Source organism: Hypomesus nipponensis, chromosome 18 (genome assembly GCF_054491055.1).
Source record: "Hypomesus nipponensis isolate SF chromosome 18, ASM5449105v1, whole genome shotgun sequence".
Lineage (NCBI taxonomy): Eukaryota > Metazoa > Chordata > Actinopteri > Osmeriformes > Osmeridae > Hypomesus > Hypomesus nipponensis.
The window spans coordinates 19612523-19638574 of NC_140378.1; the positions used below are offsets into that span (position 1 = coordinate 19612523).

Here is a 26052-nt window from a genome sequence, read left to right on the forward strand (position 1 = left end):
CATATGCTTTGACTGAAATTAAAAATGAGAGAGAGGAAAAAAAGGAAAACGCTAAAAGACACATGAAAGAGATTTTCTTCTTACTTTTGTGAAGGCAGTTAATATACTATACAGCTAGAATAACGACTGGGAGAGGCCACATGAAAGATCTGGTATGTTGGTGTACTTTGCGGCACTTAACTCTTGTTTCATGCTCATAAGTTCACAGAGCAGATGGAGACCAAAAGCTCGAGGAAGTTTAGATGTTCCGCCTCGCGGCCTGTTGTATATGATGCGTTTAACTGCGTAACAGTGCTTTGCCTTAATGCAGGAGTCTTTGGTGCATGAGAAGAGGGCATCACAAAGGTGAACAAACATGGAGATTCAAGAACAGGGCTCCATTTAAAGACTAGCCAGGCAGTCTGTAATTAAGTCAATAATTCGTTTCAGTATTATTTTTTCACCACTTGCATCAGTTAAATATAAAATCTGTTTATTATTCAGCATTCTACATTCTACAATATTGTTTATGAAATAGAAAATCCAAATTCCCCTTCATTTGGTATTAAATACTATTACAGTTTGACCTTTTGGGTCATTGAAAATTATTTGAAAAAATACTATAGTGGATAAAGATACTATCCACGAAAATATAAGGATCTAATATTTAAGAAAAGCTACATTGTAAAATCCTAAGCCGTACCCGTTGCATTTTGAGTGTCCTAAGAAAACAAGAACAATTGCACCCTCTTCTGCCCAAAAAATAAACTGCTGCAGCCATTTGAGTTGAGTCCACACACACCGTGTTTTATTCTGTCTAGTCTGAACCCACTGGAATCAGTTTCCTACTCTCTTCTGTTCAATTATTATGATACAATGTGCTAGCAGCACAACAAAATATCACATGTTACGTTCTAGAAAATTCTCTTCAAAAGGAGACATTACAATACTGTTCATACACAAGTTCATTACACTTCCCCAATTTTTTTTTTTTTTTGTTCAGCGGATGGCAGAGGTTCACCTTAAATAATCTTTCCGTCCTTTCAGACGACAAACCGGTGTTATGACGATCTGCCAGGCTTGCAGTGGGCCGGGGGAACATCACTGCCTGACAGGAGCTCATCGCTCTCTCCCCCTCTCCCTCCTACAGGCCGGCAGCAGACATGTTTACCAAAGCGGCTGGTTTGTATGTGTATGGAGAGCATCGCCCCCAGAACATGGCTGGCAGAGATGGGTAGCAGAGCCTATGCTTGTGTAATCAACTCCTCACAGCGATGACCAGCACCGTAACTTTCATGTGTGAAACGCAGACGTCAGGCAGGTTCCATGCGCTCAGTGTCAGCACATCGTCAAAACACCCAGGGCATGGGGTACGAGCTGTGCTCGCTAGGCTGGGCGGGCATCTGGTGAGCTGCGGCTGTGATGAATAGATCACTGGAATCCCACCCCCACCTGGAACATGGCTTCCGTCACCGCTCTGTTGGATTCCGTTGTTCCAGAGTTGCTATGGAAATCCATGCCTTGTGTTCCATTTCCAACCTGGGGCGAGTGAGACTCAGTCTGGTTTAGTTGGCGTGTGCCAGCCGACCCCAGGGTCACCCCCCTGGGGCCCTGGGCTCCAGCACCACCAACATCTGCTGCCTCCGTTGTGTTCCGTGTGGCCTCATTTCCATGCAGATCCAGGGGTGTCACATTGCTTGTGTAGGTGTTGGAATCAGAGCTGGTGGTGGCAGGATCTGGGGGGAAGCTAGTGGAGATGTCTGTCCAGGTGACGGTGAGGTCCTTCACAGGTGAGTCTGGGCTGAGATGAAGGTGTGTGGATGTTCCTGGAGGCTTGGCAGGCGCTGTTGTGTAGACACCAGGAGAAGAGGACAGGGCAGCCTCTAAAGGGTTTGGGATGACAATGGTGGTGAGGTCTGTAGGAGCTGTTGCAATTGGCCTGTCAGTCCCTGAACCTGTTATGTAGGCCGTGAAGGCCTCACGTGTTGAAGTACTGAAGGACAGGGTAGGCTTTTGAGTCCTTGTGATTTCATCACGGGTCACAGGAAGTCTTTGTTCATTGGTCACGGGAGCTGTGGTGTAGGCCTCAGGCATCGAGAGGGTGGGAGACAGGGTAGGCAGCGTTGTGGCACGAGTTGTTGTGATCTGGTCATCGTCCAGGGTCGTGAGGACGTCAGTGGGTGAGGTAGGGTAAGACACAGTAGGCTTTGAGGTTGGATCACCTGTTTCTGAACCTGTTGTGTAGGCCTCAGCAGGTGAAGTACTGGAGGATAGGGTAGGCCTCAGAGTCGGAATGGGAGCGTTGGTCCCTGAAACTGAAAAACCGTCAGAGGATTCAAACACGCTAAATCCAACTCGACATAAAAAGAGAAAACATTGAAAAAAGGAAAATGTAAAGATTTGATATTGCACAGGTGAGCGCAAACACTCACCTGTGCATGGAAAGCTGTTCTCCATAATCCAGTACATTTGGTGGTTGGTCTCTTTAAAGGTGAGTTGAACTTTGACCCTGTAGAAGGGCTGCAGCAGCTCCTGGTCTGTGGTGCAGGGCTGGGAGACCAGACACACTCAGACTCACACAACACCACACGAAGGCCTGTTTTTCACCAGCTTTACAGTAAATGTAAACGTTGAATAACAATTACTGGCAAGTAATGAGTCATAGTTATTTTAAGAAGTAATAATAATAATAATTGAAATTGGGTCACGTCATATCAAGCAGAAACATTTGTTTTTCTGAAAAAAACGTTTCATGATTTGAAATATGAATCCCAACCTTAGTTTGTAAGATGAGGGCAGTGGGGATGATCAGTTGAACGAAGTCTCTGTTTTCGTGTACCGTGAACACGTCTGTCTTGTCCACCGAGACGTTGCTCAGAGTAAAGGTCTCGCTCTCGAAGTTTCCTCTCTTCGTCAGGCCCATGCGACGCTTGTAAATGTGCAGCACTGTTTCCTCTGCTGAGATCTGGGATACTGGCAGCCATCATGATCGCAACACAGAACAGGGCGTGATCACTTCTGACACTTGTGTCTGGTGTCATTAAGAGGGATTTTTTCATTACGTTTCACAATAATATTTTTGGATAACTGTTCCCTACCGTCAGGACAAGTAGCTTCCATGCTGTAGGCATACTGCCCACTGACCAGCTTCAAGGCTAGGAACTCCCCAACCTTTTCCAACACCTAGAATTAAAAATAATCTTTTGTAAAAATGGTCCAAAAATGTATGAAGTCAGAATCTTTGACAAACCTCAGTAAAATCTATGCAGTGCCTGATGCAGCCTTTGTGGGAATGCATTGCAATAGTCCTTCTGGCCACAAGATGGCGGGGTGTTTCTTTAAACTTACTGTCACTGGACTCATGATCTCTCTCCTCCTGCCCTGCAGAGTAAGACTGGTTCCAGCCTTGTCGATGTTTAACTGGATCAGGCTTGCATCCTCAAGGGCCACAATCAGACTACCCCTCAAGGCAAGGGACCACTGAAGCTGTACACACACACAGTCACACACAGTGACACAGAGTCACACAGACACACACCCCCACACACACACACACACACACACACAGGTGCAGCCAGATACACATAAAGACATACACCCAGAAAGACACAAACAACCACAGAAAATGTACGTAACATAAGTTCACCGGTTTGTCAAATGCAGTCGTACAGAGTAATGTAACTAGTTATGTATGTCCCATACAGCATATTCTATAACTACCTCATTGTTCCAGCTGTCTTGTTGTGGAATTTGTCTTGTCACCTGTGGAATATAATTTTCGAATTACGATAGCAACAACAATCTTTAGGTTAGACAGCATAAACAGTCACACACCTACACAGCAAACGGTATGCTGTGTATGTTTTGCCATTAAGGCGCCGTTTTAAATGACCTGGATGTAGTCTGAGTCACACTGAATGTGTTCTGTGTTAGACGGTGCAGAAACCAGAGGACACTTCATGATAAAGTTCTGAGTTCGGCCTCCAAACCGTTGTATTCCCTTTGCCAAATTCAGCACAAGGACGTTGTTTCCATACTAGAATAGAAATACACAACAAAACATACAAAACATGATCAACTTGGACACAAATTAGCATAGACATAAGATAAATGGCTCTCATTCGGGTTGTATAGTACCTGTTGTTGTACTAAACAACCGCTGTACATGACCCTAAAGATATAGTTCTTGTCAGGGTCATTGTGCAGTGAGAATCCACAAGCAGAGAGCTGGCTATTCAGACGGTCCAAGGAACCAAGGTTGACAACTGAGGATTATGGAAAAACGATGAAAAATGCGGTAAATAAAAACAGAGAAAACACTACGACTCCCATCAGCCATTTCATAACACACCTGACCCCCCACACACACACACACCCCTAACCCTCCACACACACACACACACCTGACCCCCTCTCCCCCACACACACACTCATCCACCACACCAAGTCTTCCACCTGTATCACTCACTCATTCATTCATTCATTACTAATTCCTTCATCGACTATATTCCATCAGTTAAAACTACTAAACTTGTGCAGTCCTTGTTGTGGTGTCTGAGCTGGTGTAAATGGGAGCACTCACCTTGGATTCTCATGGGTCCTGAGAGCCAAAGCCTTAGGCCCTCAATCCTCATTCTGTGGATCCACACCTCCATGTAGTCTGAAAAGCACTCTAAATCACCTTCTAAACAGTTCAAAAGAGAGAGAAATTATATTTTTTATCAATGATATCAATAATATTGATACTGATATTCTGGTATCGTGATTTGCTTTCTGTCTAGCACAGCATCACACCACTTTTAACTGTACAGTACATTAAGTTCTGATTAAATATATCTTTTCACTCTCAATGGAGTGTGTATTTAAATGTAAATGCTTAGACAGATGGGAAATACCTCTGAATGTTGCAGGTGAGCTATCCATCCAGTCTCTTTTCTGACGTTTCAAGACCATGGCTTCAATGGGCAAGACCGAAATACTGTAGGAAAAAAACAAAAAATGAAGATTAATTCCATTCAAATCAGGCAATTTATCTTGCTAACCGGTAAAAAAAAAAAAAGTTGAATCCCCGATGCCATGCAGTCTACTCACAGAGTTACAACAAAGAAGCTTTGAAAGATCCCAAATCTTGCCTTGGCCATGTTTGTCGTGGTTGTGAGGAAGCTATTTAGTGAGCGGGTATTTATGTGTTGTCGGGTTTATTGGGCTGTGAAAGGAATCAGCTGTGTTTACCTGGAAATCTAACAAGCAGTAAGGAAAAAGTTGAAAAGAAAAGATCTGAGCTATTTCATCGTGCTGGTGTGATCTCACCTCTTTCAGTTGAAGGAGGGCATAGGCTATTGTGTACAAAGTGATAGTAATAATGACAATTAAATGGATAGGCTATATAAAATGCACCTGTGTTGATACCATTTGAATTGGCTATATGCACACAACAGTCACAGGTATTTCTGGAAAAAAATAGGCCAGGTCTAGAACTTTCAGTGAAGTTACAAACATGCTGTAAAGTGTAATTGAAAATGAGTTTGATGTTCATCACATCACAGAATAATGTATTGTTAACTACCCATCCAAATTCGAATGAAAAAAAACAGACATGTAGGCTATGTTAAATTTGGCTTTGAAATCATGAGAAAATTAGCAGTCTTCTCTGAGACTGGGGAGGCTGCCTGAAAGAGCTGAAGCTCCGCCCCCTCAACATTATTTAATTTAGCAACAACAGCAACACTAGCTAAATCAATTGCAGATATCAGACCTACCTGCAGTCTCTGAGTGTTTTATGTGCTAAATACTTTGTCTTTGCATGTACCAGCTGAGTAACAGAATGCAACCGTCTGTGATCTGACGTAGATAGGTCGCTGTGACATAGATCGGTCGGGGTTTGGCTCCACCTATCATGGAATTTGCTTTACAGGACCTTTAAGCCTAAACTGATTGTGCAGCTTCTCGCTTTTTTTCATCGATCGGTAACAGGTCCCCCGATGACCAGGTAAGTCCTACACCAGCCACCAACTCCCTCACCCTGTTTAGACCCCTAGTCCCCCCTCACTCAGCCCCTACCACCCCCACCTCATCCCTACTCCTCTACTTCCATCCCGTCCCTAGCCGCACTCTGTGACCCATTTTGACCCAGGAAAAACCCTGTGTGAGTCTAAACCTTCCTTTTGTGATCTACTATGTAGCTCGAGACATACAATTCTCGCTCTTGCATGAAGAAGGGCATCAACACAGAATCCATGTACATCCTTACTTGTTATTTTGGGAAGATCACCCAAACTTAAAAACGGCATTTTGTGTTAGAGAATTGCTGCTAGCTACCGGAAATTGTTACCCTGGCTTATGCAATATCCGGAAAATAATTAATGTGTAAATGTATTGTCGATGTGGTCAATGTCTGTAACAAGCGTCACTTTGAGAAACAAGATTATTTGAACTATTCAAATGATCATTTAAACGGTTTACTTGAGGCGACTCGGTTAAAACATACCTATCTTATAATATCTAGCCTATCATTATACAGAAAAACAACACAAACGAAAACAAAAAAACTGTCCCAAGTCAATACGCTAAAGCGGCAAAACAACAAAACGCCATCTAGTGGCCGTTGGACGTAGAGAAGGCACGAGCAGGCCTGGATTTCTCAGTGCGCACTTTCGTATGTACTGGCTCAGACTAAACTAAACGGGTATTTTTATACAATAAAGGTGTATTGTACGAAATATATAGAAACATATAGACATGTCAATTGTGAACTGATGTTTGATACAGGTATGTCTTGCGTGCTGTTTTGAAATATTTCGATGTTTGATACTATACCTTGGGTTGGCTCGTCCCAATAGAATGATCCCTTTATAAACACCCCTATATGGCACTAATGGAACTTTCCAAACTAATGATGTCATTCAGACCAGCTGCCATTTTGTTGGAAGACAAGTGATTTGCTAGCCTGCTACATAGGTCCTACTTTCTTGCGAATTTGCATTGTTTTTTCCGGTGATCTGAATACCAGGTATCTTTTGTTAAGTGCACTACTTGGACGATATTAACTGTAATAGTAGGGAACTTCATATACAAATCATTCCAAGGCGCGTAAACTCGTGCTAGCTTGTAAATGTTATAGCTAACAAGCTAGCATCTCATTCATTTTTTCTTGTGTCGTATATAGAAGACGACAGTGTTCTGTTCTCATGGCCGCCAGCTATCGAATTTTGTAGCAACCGTACCAAACTGTAGTTATTTGCATCTTCGTATTGTCGTTGTCTCTTCATCAATTTTCTCGACCATATAGACGAGTGTGTTTCCTTTTTATTTATTTTTAACTGAAGCAGAAGTGATTTCAGCGCGTACTTATTTAGCCTGTGTATCTTAGAGCTTCCAATCCCCGCGTGCAGCCACTAGCTTTGTGTTCGTGCAGTAGCAAGCTAACTAGTGAGTGAAGTTAGCTAACCCCCTGCCAATCTAGTCAGAATGGCAGAGTTATACATTCGCGTGGCCGAAGATGAAAACGAAGAACCCATGGAGATCCCATCTGAAGATGACGGGACAGTTTTGCTATCGACAGTAGCGGCGCAGTTCCCCGGTGCCTGCGGCCTACGTTACAGGAGCCCCGCGTCCCAGTGCATGCGAGGCGTTCGCCTTGTGGAGGGTGTTTTGCATGCTCCAGAGAGCGACTGGGGTAACATGGTTTATGTCGTCAATTATCCCAAAGGTATGTTGGTTTTAATAGTTAAAATATTGCATTTCCGTTGATTTCGAGTACTGCAACGTTATCCAACTTGTCTGCCAGTTATAAAATTGTAAGTATCTTCTGTTTAGTTGGTGTGATCCTGCCAGATAACAAAAGAAAGATGGATGAAATGGACGCAGCCTCTGCCGTTAAGATCAAGAGGGGTATCCAGAAAACATCAGACTTGATTGTCCTTGGGTTACCGTGGAAGACGTCAGAGCAGGACCTGAAAGACTACTTCAGCACTTTCGGCGAGGTCATCATGGTGCAGGTAGCTTATGCTGCTGTTTAACTTTTCAGTATATACGTATTATATCATGCAGTTCAGTCTACGGTGCAGTTCTATGGGCACCTGTGAAGCTCTTTGTGACAACGCTTGTTAAGAGTTATACAAATACAATTGTACTTGAGTATTTTTGGTGTAAACGCCGTTTTTCTGCAGATCAAGAGGGATGTCAAAACTGGGAACTCGAAGGGCTTTGGATTCGTTCGTTTCACGGAGTATGAGACGCAGTCCAAAGTGATATCTCAGAGACACATGATTGATGGGCGATGGTGTGACTGCAAACTACCCAACTCTAAGGTATTCTAGAATTCCCTTTTTACTATACCAGCTAAAATGTTGAAGCCTTTTTAACATTCATATCTGACGACTGCAGATAGGTTGATCAGGTTTTATTGATGATGATGATGATGATGATGATGATGATGATGATTTAACTTATCTGAAGTCGGCAGACTTGAAAGAAAGAAAAGAAACGCATACCACAATTATTGAGCTTTTTCAGCTCTATAATTGTTAGTCAATGAAGTGGAAACATTATTCAAATAAGACTAGTTTCTTAGTGGTCATTCTTGAGTCACTGACCATCACATATTTTTGGAATGTTAGTGAAGTTTATGGCTACTTACCAAAAGTGGCTAATTGAATGGATCCACACCAGCCAACGCCAACTTCTAACTTATTTCCCGGTGTGATCGATCAACCAACCTTTTCTGATCTGATTACTACTTTTTAAATTTATTTTATCCATAGATTTTATTTCTGTCATACTTTTTTTTACTCATTCTCGCCTTTTCAGTTTTCTAACTCGTGGGTGTGTTTGTTTTGGTCCACAGGTGGGTCCTGACGAGCCCCAGCGATGCCGCAAAATCTTTGTGGGCCGCTGCACTGAGGACATGACCACTGACGAGCTGAGGCAGTTCTTCATGCAGTACGGCGAGGTCACCGACGTGTTCATTCCCAAACCCTTCCGGGCGTTCGCCTTCGTCACCTTCGCCGATGACCAGGTAAGTCCTACACTAGCCACCAACTCCCTCACCCTGTATAGACCCCCAGCTTCGCCTCGCCCGGGCCCTACCATCCCTACTCCTCTACTTCCATCCCTTCCCTAGCCCTTTTTTCCAAACCATGTCCCGTCCCTTCCACTTTCCCTACCCTGTCCCTACAACCCCGCACATACCTCCCTCACTCCCCCCTCCCTTTCTCTACCTCCCTCACTCCCCCCCTCCCTTTCTCTACCTCCCTCACTCCCCCCCTCCCTTTCTCTACCTCCCTCACTCCCCCCTCCCTTTCTCTACCTCCCTCACTCCCCCCCTCCCTTTCTCTACCTCCCTCACTCCCCCCTCCCTCACTCCCCCCTCCCTTTCTCTACCTCCCTCACTCCCCCCTCCCTTTCTCTACCTCCCTCACTCCCCCCCCTCCCTTTCTCTACCTCCCTCACTCCCCCCTCCCTTTCTCTACCTCCCTCACTCCCCCCCTCCCTTTCTCTACCTCCCTCACTCCCCCCTCCCTTTCTCTACCTCCCTCACTCCCCCCTCCCTTTCTCTACCTCCCTCACTCCCCCCTCCCTTTCTCTACCTCCCTCACTCCCCCCCTCCCTTTCTCTACCTCCCTCACTCCCCCCTCCCTTTCTCTACCTCCCTCACTCCCCCCCTCCCTTTCTCTACCTCCCTCACTCCCCCCCTCCCTTTCTCTACCTCCCTCACTCCCCCCCTCCCTTTCTCTACCTCCCTCACTCCCCCCCTCCCTTTCTCTACCTCCCTCACTCCCCCCTCCCTTTCTCTACCTCCCTCACTCCCCCCCTCCCTTTCTCTACCTCCCTCACTCCCCCCCTCCCTTTCTCTACCTCCCTCACTCCCCCCCTCACCCCTGCCCCCATACGCTCAAGTCTGAGTGTGCAAACAACTGCCCGCTTGCTTGGTGTGTGTGTGTGTGTGTGTGTGTGTGTTGCGTCACCTCCTCCCCCCTCTCCTGTCTCCAGGTGGCCCAGGCCCTGTGCGGAGAGGACCTGATCATCAAGGGAGTCAGCGTCCACATCTCCAACGCCGAGCCTAAGCACAACAACAGTAGGCAAATGATGGAGCGTGGGCGGTTTGGGACAGGAGGGTTCGGGGCTCAGGGCTACGGCAGCAACCGGGGGGGGTTAGGCAGCAGTAGCAGTGGGGTGAACTTCGGGACACTCAGCCTCAACCCGGCCATGATGGCTGCTGCTCAGGCAGCGCTGCAGAGCAGCTGGGGCATGATGGGAATGCTGGCTAACCAGCAGGGGCAGACCACCACAGCAGGCACCACCACTGCCACCACCAGAGACCAGACCTATAGCTCCAATAGCACCAGTTATAGTAGCCCCAATTCAGCTAGTCTTGGGTGGGCTGCAGGCACCAACTCTGCCTCTAGCAGTGGGGGCTTCAGTTCTGGCTTTGGCACCTCTATGGAGTCCAAGACATCTGGGTGGGGAATGTAGGAAGTTGTGGCGATGGGGTTGATACTATTATTTTTTTTGGGGGGGGGGGGTGTTCTTGGAAGTTTACCTAGACATTTTACTAGACTAGTTCTGGTAAGTATTGTTAAAAAAAAATATATAAATAAAATAAGGGATTGGGAGGAAGATCCATATTTAGTCATCTTTTTATATATATATATCTGTCTCCCAGCTATTTAAAAGCTTAAATTGCCTTTTGTTTTGTTAGACATTTAAACATGCATTTGTATGTGTGACTAATGCTATAGCGAATCAGTGCACAGTGGTTGAGGTGTTTAGTTTGTCAGTGAACTTCACTACACATGTAGTACTTTTTCTGTTTGTTTCGTTTCTTTCTTGATGTTATTTTGAATGCGTCGTGACTCGGCATGCGACGTACGTATATCCGAACCATGCTAGAGTACGACAAGCACCGCCCCTCTGCAACCATGTGCAAATGCTGTAGAATTGGAAGTGATGTTTAATCTGTGTGCAGTTGATTTTGTAAATCTTTCTCTGCTGTTTTATGAACACGCCTTCATGAAAATCTCTTCTACAGTTCAACAACTCTTTTCCAATTTCCCGGGAAGAAGCCCATCGTTGGCAGCAATGTTCGACCGATCTCAATATCAGTACCCCTCTTCTCATGTCTAAATGCTTTGCCATCAAAGAACACAGCTTCACTCTGCATATACTGTGTTAGACGGTGGGTGTTGCCTTTTTCTCTCTCTCTCTCTTTCATGGATAAAAAAAGAAAAAAAGAAATAACTACAAAACAAAAATATTATCGTACCGCTTTTGAAATCAGTGAGTGGGGTTGTTGGTGGTGGTCGAAGAGTGAGAGACTGAAAGTGAGCGAGCGGAAGAGGGCAAAAGTGAAAGAAAGCAGGTGTGAAAAAGGACTGTTTGTGCTGAAGGGGGCCGGATGCCTGCGCGAGTGAAGACCACCTGTGGCTTTTGTGCGAGTGTGAGAGAGAGGAAGAAGCCGGTACGATTGTGTCCCTTTTCACCATCACAAGGACGTTTTTTGCTGCATCTCGAGATCTTTAAGGTCTCCCTCTCTCTCTCCTTCCTCCCTGTTTGTCTATCAAGCTATAGTCTTTGCAACACAGTGAAATGTTAAGTGTTAAAAACAAAAAACAAAGTTTTTTCCTTGTATCCCTTTATCTTGCTGTCTGATTTGATGTGAATGCTGTGTGCTTTATTTACTCTTGGTTATGATAAACCCCTTTTTCGTGTGAATATGTGACTGTGCTGTCTGTATGGAGAGCAGGGGGGGGACGTGTGTGATGATGCAAGTGTAATCTTGTTGTTTAGAGGGTGAAGTGGCGGGTGTTTGAAGAGTCCCTATTGGAAAGTTTGTTTGAAGTGTTTCTGAATGCATTTTATGTGTTTTTGTGACTCAAGGGAATTCTCAAATAAAACTAAATTTGACTAGGTATGATGCCTACTTGACATATTTTTGCTTGTTAACATTAATTGAACTGCCAACGCTTTAATTCGCATGTGTAGGGACCTTGGACATGGCTGGCCCAGGTTTTCACCAGATCCCAGAGAGAAGTCAATTTTGAAGACGCTGAAGACTGGAGTTTGGTGTACTGTTGGGTGGGCCAAGAAAAGACCTCAGTGGAGAAGGATGGAGAATGCCTTACACCTGACAAGGGACCCCTTCACCTCACTCAGAACAACCCTACGGACCACCATGTTGAAATTTAGCACGGATCATCTCCAACTGGGCCAAGGCATCCGTTGCAGTCCCACGCGTTCAAAACAGGGCCAACATCCCCTTCCATCTGTGTCGTTATTGGTGATCTATTTTCATTTTTTTCCCATATCACTTTTGTTATTCCAACCTGATTTTTTGATGTCACAAACTGGCTTTATAAATGTTTTTTTCCACTGTTATGTCCTAATAACCATTGATAACTGTAATTATTACTGGAAAGTTAATGAGTAAGTATTACATAGATGACATTCTTTTCTTGTGGTTCAGATGTACAATTTCAGACAGACCAGACATGTGATTTCTTTAAAGACTGTACAGGGAAACATTTGATTGAAGTATATTTTTCAGGGTTTTGGAAAATTGCTGATTGAATATGACAGCAGAATTCTCACTTGTACACTGAAATTGATCTCTTATTTTTAGTCCTATGGAGTGTAAAATAAAGTTTTAAATTTTTCATCATTTGTTGTTTTCTCTATTCTGAAAAGGTTTTTGTTGCCGATATCTTATTTTTTTATGAAGTTCAAACAATTTCACATCTGCTTTTGTCAATGTTAATATCAGCCTGATTTGTGAGAAGTGGTAAAAAATGTTAACCTCATTTCTGTAGCGAGTGGAAGAAGGGTGTTGTTAAAGATGTAGTCTTCTGTTAGCCTCCAGGTGGCGCCACATTAACACATGAAATGAATCCTTTTGTTGTCCACAGTATCTTCATTCAGTATGTGAAAATGCATGATTTGTTTAACAAGCAGGCTATGACTATTTCAGTTGTATATCAAGATGACAAATTGAGCTTTTTCTATTAATTTCTTCAATTATTTTTCCTGGTCTGGGACCTGACACTTTGAGATCACCCACTCATTACACAAATATGCTATGTCACTCCAGTCAGAAATCAAGGATAAAACTGGTTTAACTTTATCTGGTTGCTGTTTATTCATGGATTCACTTGTTGCTAAGTATGAACATTGATAGTGGTGGATGGGCAGGTCGATGTCACCGTAGCAATTGTCAGCAGATGGAGTAGGTCTTCCAAAAGAAGTTTTTACAGCGAAAACTGTGTCGGGGAGGTGCTCTGAGTGATCTCTCCTCCTGGTCCCTCTCCTGGTTTCTCTCCTCCTGGTCTCTCTGCAGATGCAGCTGGTTGGAGTCTGGGTAGTGTGAGGACAGCTGTGCTAACATCTGCAGCAGCAAGCCTCTCCGCTCTGGAGCCCAGTCCTAAGCACAGAGTTCAACCCTCTTCATCACTCACAACAACTGTCTTATCTCTCACGCTGCACTTTTTACATGGTTTAGATTTACATTTATGCATTTAGCAGACGCTTTTATCCAAAGCGACTTCCAAGAAAGAGCTTTACAAAAGTTTTTAACATAACGGGAATTACGTTAGGTATAAAATGTCAAAATACCCATCATGAACAGTTCAGCCCAGGGAAGAGGGGGACCACAGCGACTCACATTTGCACGTCAGACACACCACTATGCCACTGCTACAATATCAGTCTAACAACTTAAGTTCTGTTTCAGGTTTCTATCACTTACCTGATGTCTCCGTGGTCCCAGTCCTCCATCTAGAGGGTGCGCTGAGGTCTCCAGGTCCTTCCACACCAGCAGGAGAAGAAGAACCAAACTCAAATGGACCCTCATGATGAGCAGTTTAGTCCTGCAACCTCTCCAAGTATCCCACAGCCTCCAGCTTTATAGACCCTCTCAAGGGGCTGTCTGACGCAGTATAGAAGAGGCAATTAGTGAAATTAAGACATTTCCACATCCTCAAACCACTCTGACCAATTTTCATAGTACCAATTCTGCTAATTAGACACTGCAAGTAAGTGGAAGCTGTTTCCACTCCAAACTTCCCCATTAATAGTTTTACATAAAAGAGCAGGCCATATTGAATCCTAATTTGAAAGGATAAAGTGCTTGGTATTGTTAAACATTAAGTTCCCTGTAATTGACTTCCATAGACAAGTGTGCATGGCTTTAAAATACATTGATTGGTCACATATTTTGTCGAGAGAATATGTGACCTCACTACATGGCTGAAAACATGGACACTCCAATCCATCTCAGGGCAAATCTTTTATCTTTCAATTTTTTTTAACCAAAATACCGACACCGTCAACAGCTGGACCTACGTCTTTGCATTCTCGATTTTTTGAATGAATGCAATGATGCCAATAAGTTCAGGGGTGCGCTAGAGCCCAAGGTTTTTTTCAACGCTCCCACGCTTTCTTTGCAGAGCATCGTTCATTATTGAGAGATGCTCAAATGAGCATTGTTCCCTTTCGAACTGCTGTTCTTTACTGATAGCCTGTCGCTAGCTAGCAAGAGCTACTGTAAAGGATTGTGTCGCTGGGTAGTGGAGAATAATACAAGGTTAAATATCGGACCAGGTTACTTGTAGTTTAATGTAATGTAAGTAATGATGCAATCACAAGATACACAATGAAAACAACACACCAGGATGTTCGTAGTCTAATACAATGAATCAGATGATACAACAGCAGTCTCACAGAAACAGAGTCTCAGAATAGTACAAACGAAGGCCTTCCTTGAGAAAGTGGTTGTGACAGAGATCAGAGAGAGTTCTGCCCAGTCCAAGTTCTTGTACCCCCCAGAGAGGGAGTGCCTTTGATGGGTGACTGGTCAGAAGACCATAGTGTGGGGATGTGATAGTTCAATTAAATGTCCAGGGCGTTCACGGTGGCACAAGGTGGGCAGTCCAAGGATCTGGTGAGGTTGGAGAGGGAGGGGGGCTAAGAAGACCCACAGGTCTACTAAGGGAGAGGGGCAGACAAGACCCCCAGGTCTGAGGTAATCCAAGGGAGGGGGGGGGCTCCAGGGAAGGGAGTAGATCGCCCCAAGGTCCTGATGGCGTACAGGGAGATGGGAGCTGCGCCTCCAGGGAAGAGGGGGGGTCGTGTCTCCAGGAGAAGGGGGTGAGGCAGACCAGGCCAGGGTCGATGATGTATGGGGAAAGGTGGGGCAGGGTCTCCAAGGGAACGCAGGAGGGGCAGGGTCGATGATGTATGGGGGAAGGTGGGGCAGGGTTTCCAAGGGAAAGGGGGCCTCATTACAAAATATATCCAAAGGTGCTCAGACCAGCTGGTCTAAGCCGTCCTTAAACGGAGAAGAGTTACAGTCCCAACATCACCTTATCTCCCAAGTTGACACTCTTACTCCCAATAGCTGAGAGGCCCTATCTCTGAGTGTCTCAAGCTCTCCTCCTGTCTGACCTTGGCATTTTTGCACACACCAGAGTTAAATTGACGCACACACCTTGCTGCACACATTCGTCTCAACCTGGCCTCACTTGCACAGAAGGCATCCTGTTGCATGATCTCATTAGTTCTTTGTTAATTCAATTGATTATAATTGGATACATGTTTTAGTAGTAAGCATTACGTGACAAATGGGTATACATACATATACGAGGTAGTGATTGGTATAGCAGCATCGATTAGCAGTATGTTATCATTCCTTCACACTACCTGTGTTTGTCTACCTGTCCCTAGCAACCTGTCCCAAGCAACCTGTTCCTAGCTAGCTGTCTTGCTACCTAGATACCTGTCCCTAGCAACCTGTCCCTAGCTAGCTGTTCCTAGCTAGCTGTCTAGCTACCTAGATAGCTGTCCCTAGCAACCTGTCTCTAGCTAGCTGTTCCTAGCTAGCTGTCTAGCTACCTAGATAGCTGTCCCTCGCAACCTGTCCCTCGCAACCTGTTCCTAGCTAGCTGTCTAGCTACCTAGATACCTGTCCCTAGCAACCTGTCCCTAGCTAGCTGTTCCTAGCTAGCTGTCTCTAGTAAAGAATATATTGTGCTTATTAAAGTTATGCATTGTGCTTATTAAAGTTATGTCTTATGAATTTAGAAGTTTGCTTAGGCTTAAACATTGTGTCTCACACAGGGTGTCCCTAACAAGTAGTCTGTAGTCTAACAGCCTGTCTCTAGCTAGCTGTCTTGCGCCATACCGTGAGTCTACAGTAGTCCATGTAACAAGTAGCGTAGGCGGCCTAGCAGATAATCAAGGATTTGAAGTGCATAATTCTAACAATATTTCACCGTGGGTTTGCACCAAGGGTAGTGCAATAGTAAAACATCACTGTGTTCCATGCTCTTACTGCTAATTGCTTGTCGTTGTTGCCTGTTCCTTGTTTGAACCTCTGAACCTTATTTGAGTGGGTGATTCATCCCCTTGTACTGTCATTTAGAGTCATCCTAGCTTCTCCAGGTTTTTAGCACAACCTCCAGAAGACATTAACAGGCATAAAAGACCAAATCTCAAACAGCCGTTTATTGTAGAGATGTTCTATTAATTAGGCAAAGCACCAGTACAGAAATAACATCTATTTTTTCCAAATGAAGAGGTGTGTTAGCTGAAGTGTTGTTGTTGTAGAATAAGGATTTTGAGGTCTGGGAACATGAAGGTCTGCCTTCTATGCGACTGGCTCGAATAAATTAATTAAAGTTTTAAAACAATTATATAAATGTTCTAATTTTGGTGGAGAAGAATGCAAGATTAAATGCCAGAACAAGTTATTTGTAGTTTAATAAGAAATGATGCAAATAAAACAATCAATACACCACATCATAGTGTCTCAATCTAGATCGGTGATACCAGTCAATGTTACCAGTCTCACTTCATAGAGTTAAGTAGACAAAGGCCTTTGTGAGAACAGTCTTGTCAGGTGTCTCAGAGAGAGTTCTGCCTTAGCCCAGCAGGGCACACAGGTCTTGTTCTCCCGCTCAGAGGGAGGTGTTCGAAAGACGATTGGTACACATGTAATAAAGTCCAAATACAATCGATAAAATCAAAGTACAGGTTATAAAATCGAAGGACAGTTAATAGAATCAAAGTTAAAATCAAAGTGCAGGTTATAAAATCGAAGTACAGTTAATAGAATCAAAGTACAGGTAATGAGATCAAAGAACAGGTAATAAAATCAAAGAACAGGTAAAGCACTCAAAGTACAGGTAATGAGTTCAAAAGTACAGGTAATGAGATTATGCACCGTTATAGCCATGCTGTGGCTACCCCAAGGAAAACCCCAATGATGTTATAGGGAAAACCCGCCATCACTTCCACAGATGTCATTTGATGCCCGTGCACCCACAGCGGACCTCGGCTGCTTCTTTCTTAACTCTTGGGGTGTGATACTGGAACAGCCCCAGCATGAGACCGATCTTTCTCTCTTAAACCCTTCGAGTGTGATACTGCAGAGCCCCTGGTTCCCTTCACCACACACATACAATTGTAGCCAAGCGTTTTAACAAAGAAAAATCATATAGAAAAATATCCCAACACTTCCTCACGATTATCCCAGTCCCAAGCCTTCTTTGCTAGGTCTCCCCAATCTGGCTGACCCTCATACCTCCCTCTCTTCAGCCTGTGGAAATACTTGTTGTTGTGCTGGTGGTGGCAGGGCCACTTGTGCACCATTGTTGACTGGTCCTGCCACTTCCATCACCCTTTGCGCTTGCTTCGCTAATATCTCGGAGATCTGGAGTTCCAGTAGCTGTTTTTTCAATGTCTTCAGTGTCTCATTTTCTTCATCTTTTTTTTCTTTGTATTTCTTGTGGTGATGAATGAGGTTTGCCCTCCACTCTTCCGTGGATTTCCAACCCAGACCCACCACGTCTTCTAGTTTCTCCTGAACTGGCTTGGGGAGTGCTTTTACCACGGCTGCCCTCCACAGCATGAGATGCACCCCTTTGGCGTCACGGCGTTCTCCAGTCCCTTCGAACCACACATCCTCACATCTTTTCAGGAAAGCATGCATGTTTTCTCCTGACTCCATCTCGAGGCCATCTAATGCCGCTAGGTTTTGTGGCTGTGGGTAGACTGCTCTTAGTGCATCCCAGTATCTTCCCCTGACGTTGTTGAATGGTTTGTTCTCGCTGTCTCCACTGCATCCTGCCAGGTTCTCTATCTGTCGAACTCTTACCGGCCCATCTGGCCCATCCATCCTTGTGATGACGGCTCGGGATATCTCCCAGGGTCAGCCGGTCTTGTGCCGTTAGTTTCTCCAGCGTTCTTATCCAGGCCTGTCCTCCCACCGACAGTGGGGGGAGCTGTTTGACCAATCATGTCCCAATGACACTATGGCTCCTACCAGACTGTTCCACCTCCATCTTGTGATCCGGTGCGGGAGGAGACCCCTCCGATTCCCACCTCCATTCTCGTGGTGGCTGGTTTGTTTGTCATGATTATCCCTTGAATGTGGCTTTTCTGTCTCTAATTACTCTGTGTGCGTCTAAGTCAATGACGTCGTCAGTTATTATAACCAACTCTGCTCTTAGCCACTTGATTGTCTTTTGTGAGTCTGCCGGTGGCAGGTGAAGACGTATTATCAGTAGTGCTCAATTGCTGTGAAAGTACCAAGTCAATGAAGTGAATAGATAACTAAGTACAAGTTCAAGACAAAATCAACGTATTTATTAGAGGGAACATTGGTCCGAGGGTATGCAGATTTAGTTTAAACAGGCTATGCTCACCTTGTTATGATGAGATCTCCAGTCAGTATCAGTCAAACCGTCGCCGCGCTGCTCCCTTGCTGGTCTGCTGGGCCCTACACGTCTAGATCAGTCTCCCCTAATCACGTCGGAAGTCACAAGTTTTGACGCGTTCTAATTGGGTGGAGAAGAATACAACAAGGTTAAATGCCAGTAGAACTTCTTAGTAGTTAAATGATTATTAATACAAATCAGACAATTAATACACCGTGGTGTCTCAATCTCGGCGATACCAGTCAATGTTACCTGTTACTCCTTCATGACAATGAACACAGGCGGTTCTTAGAAACGGGCGTTTATTACAAGTTGCTTTCTTGACATTAAGTTCTTCGTTACGCCGTGGGAACTATAGAAATACAATACAAGATACCGTATTTCTTTGATTAAACGCCGCCCTCAAATAAACGCCGCCCTCAATTAAACGCTGCACCCAAAAAAATCAGAAAACGGTTAGTTAATTGGCTAAATTAAAACACAGTATTTATTACACACGTATCACAAGTGTACAATAAGAAATGTAATTCGCCACTTGCGAATTCGCCTTTCATCAACCCCAAGTTTAATCGAAGAAATACGGTACATAAAAACCTATAGAACGTATGGCCAGTAGCGGAGCCAGAGGGGTGTCCAGGGGGGCACTGGACACCCCTGACATCTGATTGGCCACCCCGGCTGCCACCTCAAAATTTCATTCGCTACTTATAGTTTGATGCTGATCTAATTTGACCTCTTGTTGAAAGGAGCATTTATTTTGCTGTGTTGCGGCGCGTTATTCAAATCGAGGACGAGGAAGAGAAAATATTAACAGTTGTTGCGAGATACAGAAGAATAAGAAGAACATATTTCTCCACAAGCTCCACAAGCTCTTTTCGCAATTGTAAAAAGCATCGTATTTGAAGTAAGTATTACGTTTTTCATCGGGTTTAGGTTTGCAGAATTTTTTTTTTACCAACGTTTTTTAGCTGTGTAAGTTAACATCAGAAGTTTACAAAGTACAAAAGTTACAGAGGGGGTACACATTATATCAGGTGAAAAAACGGCCCAATATAATTTGTATCCCCTCTGTAACTTTTGCTAGAAAAAAGCAGGCATCTCCATATTATCTCAGATTGTTCATTGTGACCAAAAGAACACAGAAAATAACACACATGATGGCAGGACAGACCCATTGCATGTTAGGGGAAGGGGTACACATTATATCAGGTGAAAAAATAGCCTGATATAATGTGTATCCCCTCTGTAACTCATATGGTAGACAGGTGAACAAAGCGGTTCATTGAAAAGCCATATTGAACTCAATTAACCAGATAGCAGATTATCATTAAATCCCGTTAGAGGGCAGGGGGGGGGGGCGGTTTAGCAAAGACGGGGCGTCCTTGTCAGACCATGCCCGCAGAGAATGGACAGGTTTGTTTTTGGAGGCATGTTTTTAGTTTGCAGATGGTAATGTTGGAATAGGCATTCCAGCTGAGATACTGCTAGTGAAAACGTTGTTAGAATCAACTTGTTTCAAAGTGGTTCTTAATGAATGAATGCAATGCCAGTTCATGCTTAAAAATATCACTAGAAGGGAAAAACTTCAGGGGTAGTTTAAGTCGCATAGGTTAGGCCAATTTTTACCCAGGGTTGCCCAATTTCTTCCTTTTCATGCAACTGTTTCAAATATGTGGGGCTGCCATAGACAAACTATCACCATGACCTCTTGCAGGGTATGAGAAGAATCTCAGGGAAGTAAGAAGAGAACACTGTTTCATTATAAACTCTTATTATTTGGTGTAAATGAGTAGCAACAAATGTAAACTTTTTAATCTATGTCATCTTCATAAATAATAAGTAGGCTAATACATACTTTTTAAATTACACAAATAAGCCATTCCTTGTACAATTTAAGTATAAAAAAATGCACCCATCTGCAACCGATGCAAGCACACCCCACAATTTCCGTAGAAATTGTAACCTCTCTTGTTACATTGGTTGCGAAACCAATGGTTCCGACCTGACCCCTTTTGTCGGAACCACCTCAAATCAAAATATATTAATTAATAATTTTCAACAATGATATCAAACAATCAACTTAGAGGATTTGTATAACAGTGTTCACAACATGTAACGGCACTTACATTACCAGTCTCGCTTCGTAGGGTAGAGAAGACGAAGGCCCTTGTGAGAACAGTCTTCAGACTTCCACACTCTCTGCAGCAAATCGTATCACCCCGTGCACTGCTCCCTGTCAAGTCACTGACTTATGGCATTCCTCTTCTCACGAAAGGAAACATTTATGACCCTCTTCTCTCTCAGCCACAGTGACGTCCTGGTGCATAATCATATGTTTGGAATATATGTTCATCATTAATAATGACTTATTTTATCTGAAGCATTGATTGTATTTTTTATTAAACATAAGCATTGATTATATTCATCATTCAACAGAAGCATAGATTATATTAATCATTCAACAGAAAAATAGAACATTAGGAAATAGCAGCATAGGTTTTATTAATCCACACTGCTCACCAACAAAAACGAGTGCCAAGCAGCAGTAGCATAAAGGCAAATACATTTTGACAGTCGCTATATGAGATTTTTTGCTGCTAGGGAAGGTAACTTTAAACGTCTAAAATCCATTGATTGATCGCATCACTGATAGACTAGCGATGTAGTGCATCTGCGAATCAATCCATACTGTAGTTTAAGGCCATCTAGTGGACATGGGCAGTAACTAATGCTCAATTATTGAGCTAAGATCACGTTCAGGTCCAGTTACCAGCGTAACACTAAAACAAGTAGTAGTAATGGTTACTTTTTACTTTAGTATATGTCATAGCCCATACTTCTTTAACGTCGGTGAGTCTAGTGAGCACTTCAACTGTTACTACACCGTTTGTCCAGGGGCGGATCTAGAAAAATATTAATGGGGTGGCAAGAGGGTGGCAGGAGATTTTGAGGGGTGGCACCCCCGTGGCAGAAGTATATATGCTGATTTAAACTCAGTCATATTAATCAATGTTTATTTGGAATCAATGTTTATTTGGAATGATATTAGCAGGCAAAAATTGCGAGCGAATTACGTTTTACGAAAACCCGCGGAATTTCAAATAGAATGCATTGGTCTGAGGCAAAATTTAAATAAGCTTGTCAACTCATATTATGTCTGTATTCTTTTCAAAATGTTTAACCTGTAAACAGAGACCATTTCCACCAGTGTAGGTAGTAGCCTAGGTCTGTGATAGCAATCAAAGGAAGTCTGTCAACCCTGAAACTGATACAGTAACGTTTACGATAGCCTATTGCCGATATAAAAATTTTAGTAAAAAATGCTCAGATTCAGCCCTGAAAAATTGACACGGAACACTTATCAACCAAAATTACAGGAATAGACAGGGCAGTGAGTGTTCAGGTGATCTTTATGAGGATGGATCAATACTTTTCTGCAAAGTCTGTCAACATTCAATCGACAGAAGACTATTCCCCGTCAAACTGTTGTGGAACATCTTCGGTCACTCCGACAAAAGAACAGGAAGGCTTTTGTAATTCAGCAGTTTTTTTGTCTGAATAACCGCAGAAAAAGATTTTATAGGGCTTGTATATAAATTCGCTTTCGCAAATGTACAGTGGGTAGGGGGGTTTGAGTCGTGTAGTGCTACATTCACTTGCAGTGGGATATTAGAAATTCGCTGTGGCAAATGTCCAACTCGGCAAAGTACGTGCCCCGTGCCTCGGCGGAGTACGGGGCACGTGCCCCAGTATAAATCTACTCTACCCCGTTATAAAGTATAACGTTAGAGTTTTAACAATTTACTTAAGTCAGTGCATTCATTTAGATTGATAATCCCAGACAATTAACGCAGTATCCTAATCAACGCTAGTAAAGGTGTTTACCCAAAAACCCAAGGGGGGAGGGGGGAGGGGTGAGGCTAGGAGTGAGTGGTGGTGGGGGGGGTGAGGCTAGGAGTGAGTGGTGGTGGGGGGGAGGGGTGAGGCTAGGAGTGAGTGGTGGTGGGGGGGAGGGGTGAGGCTAGGAGTGAGTGGTGGTGGGGGGAGGGGTGAGGCTAGGAGTGAGTGGTGGTGGGGGGGAGGGGTGAGGCTAGGAGTGAGTGGTGGGGGGAGGGGTGAGGCTAGGAGTGAGTGGTGGTAGGGGGGAGGGGTGAGGCTAGGAGTGAGAGCAGTGGGACATTGCAAGGTGCATCTCTGGAAGCACACCAGACAGGTTATCTTATCTGGAAGCGCGCTCAAGAACAAGAAAAGGAATGAAAGTTTTACGTTGAAAGTTTTATTTCGGTTAGAACAGTACAAAGGTAGTAAAACATCAGGCACTCCTTTGCCTTCAGATGAACCAACAACATACATTACTTTAAAAACCTCAACCTCAGAATGTTTGACCTCCTAACCAATCAGGACAGGTCGCTGCAAGAGTGGCCACAGGTTGTCCGGCAGAACTTCTGCTCTCCTGGACACTGGCCGTCCTGGACAAAACCCCTCAGTCCAAGATAGGGAAGGTGCATTGGTGCCCACAGCCGTTAGAACAGCATTTCTCGTTGTTGGGACAGTCGCAGTCAATGGAGCACAACTCCGCGCAGATCGCTTTCCCGAATGTCGTGCGAGGACAAAATCCTGGCTTCCCTTTGGAAACACAACGTGTCAGGTTCATCATACTGTGAGCTCAGTGGGGTTTTCCAGAAAGCAGGTTATGCAACATAGGCAGGTAAGTTAACCCACCAGCTGGTTCACAATGTTGCAGCACCTACTGGAAATGTTGCTACAACGCTGGGTGTCAGCTGGGGAGTTAACGTAGCCAGATATGTCACATAACCTGCTTTCTGGAATACCCCCCAGGTCATGAACGCTTCATCTAAACTTTCAGAAAACGTAAAATTACACTACAATTTTGAGAGCAATAATTGTTTAGTTTTTTTTAATTCAATGGCAATTTTTTCATGGTCAATTATCTTAAGGATTCTTTGGGGACCTTTTCTGAACAGTTGAGATTGACAGGAGATTCAGGGGATAATCAAAGGGGGAAAGACATGTAGAAATGTTGCAAGCCGGATTCAAACCTGGGGAGCTGCTGTAAGGCCTCACCCTACATGGTAAGCACAATTACCCAGTGTCATTTTACATCAAACCCCTCAGCCCCTGATGTTTACCTTTGTAGGGGGCGATGCATTGATGCCCACAGCTGGTAGGACAGCATTTGTGTTTTTTGGGACAGTCGCAGTCACGGGAGCATAACTCCCCACATGGCCGTGGTCCCCATCCAATGCAAGGACACACGCCTGGCTTCCCTTTGGAAACACACGTGTCAGGTACATCATACTGTGAGCTAAGGGGGATATTCCAGAAAGCAGGTTATGCAACATAAACGGGTAAGTTAACCCACCAGCTGATTTACAATGTTGCAGCAACCTACTGGAAATGTTGCTACAACGATGGGTGTCAGCTAGGAAGTTAACGTAGCCAGGTATGTCACATAACCTGCTTTCTGGAATACCTCCTGCTTTCTGGAATAGTTTTTTAATGGTCAATTATCTTAGGCATGTGTCCTCTGCACAAAATCCACAGATAACTTCATGCACCAATTAACTTCATGCGTATAGTTTTTTTCTTAGAGAATCTCTTTAGTGATCTAAGGCGAACTTGTCATGTTAATAATCACAAATCTGAATTACAGAATGACAATCAAAATCAATATAAAATAAAAAAAACATTGTTAGCAAGAAGCAATTTGTCTGGGGATCTATGTCATTTTGTCCTAATTTAAGCATTAGCTATGCTCACAAGATTTTGATCGCTAGAGAAATTCAAGTAAAAAAGTAAGCAATTCAACAAAAAATACATGAATAATTAGGCTTAGGCCTATCTCAAAGTTGATAATGATCAAGATAATAACATTCTTTCGTTTATAAAACATGAACTAATTAGCTTCAGCCTTTAAAAACTTACTAAACGCACTACCCAGTGTAATTTTACATCAAACCCCTCAGCCCCTGATGTTTACCTGTGTAGGGGGCGACGCATTGACGTCCACAGCCGTTAGAACAGCATTTATCATCGTTTGGACAGCTGAAGTCATCGGAGCACGACTCCACACACAACCCTATTCCAGATTCCCCACAAGGGCACACTCCTGGCTTCCCTTCGGAAACACCTGTGTCAGGTACATCATACTGTGAGCTCAGGGGGGTATTCCAGAAAGCAGGCTACGCTACATAGGCGAGTAAATTGACCCACCAGCTGATTCATAATGTTGCAGCAACCTACTGGAAATGTTGCTACAACGCTGGGTGTCAGCTGGGGAGTTAATTTACCCGGATATGTCACATAACCTGCTTTCTGGAATAGCCCATGAACGCTTCATCTAAACTTTCAGAAAACGTAAAATTAGGATTTTGAGAGCAATAATTGTTTAAAAATGTTTAAATATATGGCAGTTTTTTAAATGGTTTATTATCTTAGGCATGTGGCCTCTGCACAAACCCCCCAAATAACTTCATGCAGAAACAGTGTTTGCAAGAAGCACTTTGTCTAAGAAACTAAGTCGGTTTGTCCTAATTTAAGCATTAAATGCGCTTCACAAGATTTTGATCGCTAGAGAAATTCAACCAAAAAAGTAAGCAATTCAACAACAATACCTGAATAATTAGGTTTACCTCAAAGTTGACAATGATCAAGATAATAAAATTATTTTGTGTATAAAACATGTACTAATTAGCAACAGCAACAGCAAAACTCACCTTTAACAGATGGGCCTGTTATGGATCCTGCGGTACAAACAGTACTGAAATCTACAACCGTTAAAAACAGAACAATAAACCCCCAAATCGCTGACGAATGCATCTCCATGCTGTCTTTGCGTCGGGCTCAAGACTGCAATTGTTCCGACAAATATTCCTATATAAAGAGGGAGTGCATGCACGCACTCACGCACGGGGCCATCTGCGCTCTTGCTTGGTCCCTACGTCGCTCATTTTACATTCCTATTCACGGGCCCCTCAGGTCACATTTAGTAGGCCTAACTGTAATCACGGCCAACCAGTTTCCAGATTGACTTCAGTGCAGAGCAGTGGCGATTTCTTTAAGACGGCAAGGGTAGCTCGTCTTCCGCTAAAATGTCAACAAATGAATGGTCAAATATTTACTATTGTGTCAATATTTCAAATGCGTTAGAACACGTTCATCTCGAAGACGAGTTCGTTCAGAATCAGCTACATATAGCAGGTCGACTCAGAGGCGTTGTTGGACACTAAACTCTACTGGGGAATAGGCCCCTATACATTTATTTCAAGCTTGCTGCGCACAATGCACGAGGCTTATTAGGCTACAGAAACTCCCCTTGCTGTGCCCACTATATACAACAGTTAAG

General features: G+C 43.8%; 4 protein-coding genes across 12 annotated transcripts; 1 reads left to right on the forward strand and 3 right to left on the reverse strand.

Moving 5' to 3' along the window:
* Window positions 1-765: 765 nt before the first annotated feature.
* ciroz (ciliated left-right organizer protein containing ZP-N domains) lies at window positions 766-6881 on the reverse strand. Of its 5 annotated transcripts, none has more exons than XM_084679987.1 (11): window positions 6796-6881; window positions 4875-4957; window positions 4562-4663; window positions 4117-4244; window positions 3872-4015; window positions 3700-3741; window positions 3328-3465; window positions 3078-3162; window positions 2756-2952; window positions 2412-2529; window positions 766-2288 (listed from the first exon to the last, which is right to left on the reverse strand). In XM_084679987.1, the coding sequence occupies exons 1-11, from the start codon at window positions 6879-6881 to the stop codon at window positions 1411-1413; spliced, it is 2001 nt and encodes a 666-aa protein (XP_084536113.1). In that variant the 3' UTR covers window positions 766-1410. The 5 variants fall into 5 exon arrangements, with proteins under 5 accessions (XP_084536113.1, XP_084536112.1, XP_084536115.1 ...); XM_084679986.1 differs by having other exon boundaries at window positions 766-2294; XM_084679989.1 differs by lacking the exon at window positions 6796-6881 and adding an exon at window positions 6467-6485 and having other exon boundaries at window positions 766-2294.
* Window positions 6882-7446: 565 nt separating this feature from the next.
* Window positions 7447-12632, forward strand: tardbpa (TAR DNA binding protein a). 5 transcript variants are annotated; one of them, XR_014732047.1, is made up of 7 exons: window positions 7447-7687; window positions 7795-7976; window positions 8148-8288; window positions 8825-8995; window positions 9970-10054; window positions 11009-11155; window positions 11962-12101. XR_014732047.1 is itself a non-coding variant. In XM_084679991.1 (7 exons), exons 1-7 carry the CDS (start codon window positions 7447-7449, stop codon window positions 12404-12406), a joined length of 1416 nt encoding a protein of 471 aa, XP_084536117.1. In that variant the 3' UTR covers window positions 12407-12632. The 5 variants fall into 5 exon arrangements, 4 of the variants coding, with proteins under 4 accessions (XP_084536117.1, XP_084536120.1, XP_084536121.1 ...); XM_084679991.1 differs by having other exon boundaries at window positions 9970-10058; window positions 11962-12632; XM_084679994.1 differs by lacking the exon at window positions 11962-12101 and having other exon boundaries at window positions 9970-10058; window positions 11009-11888.
* A 554-nt stretch (window positions 12633-13186) lies between these two features.
* Window positions 13187-13822, reverse strand: LOC146252613 (uncharacterized). The gene is made up of 2 exons (XM_084679498.1): window positions 13718-13822; window positions 13187-13393 (listed from the first exon to the last, which is right to left on the reverse strand). The coding sequence occupies exons 1-2, from the start codon at window positions 13820-13822 to the stop codon at window positions 13187-13189; spliced, it is 312 nt and encodes a 103-aa protein (XP_084535624.1).
* A 9234-nt stretch (window positions 13823-23056) lies between these two features.
* Window positions 23057-25543, reverse strand: LOC146252614 (uncharacterized). Its single transcript, XM_084679100.1, has 4 exons — window positions 25424-25543; window positions 24688-24837; window positions 23837-23974; window positions 23057-23312 (listed from the first exon to the last, which is right to left on the reverse strand). Exons 1-4 carry the CDS (start codon window positions 25530-25532, stop codon window positions 23170-23172), a joined length of 540 nt encoding a protein of 179 aa, XP_084535226.1. The 5' UTR covers window positions 25533-25543; the 3' UTR covers window positions 23057-23169.
* Between the last annotated feature and the right edge of the window lie 509 nt (window positions 25544-26052).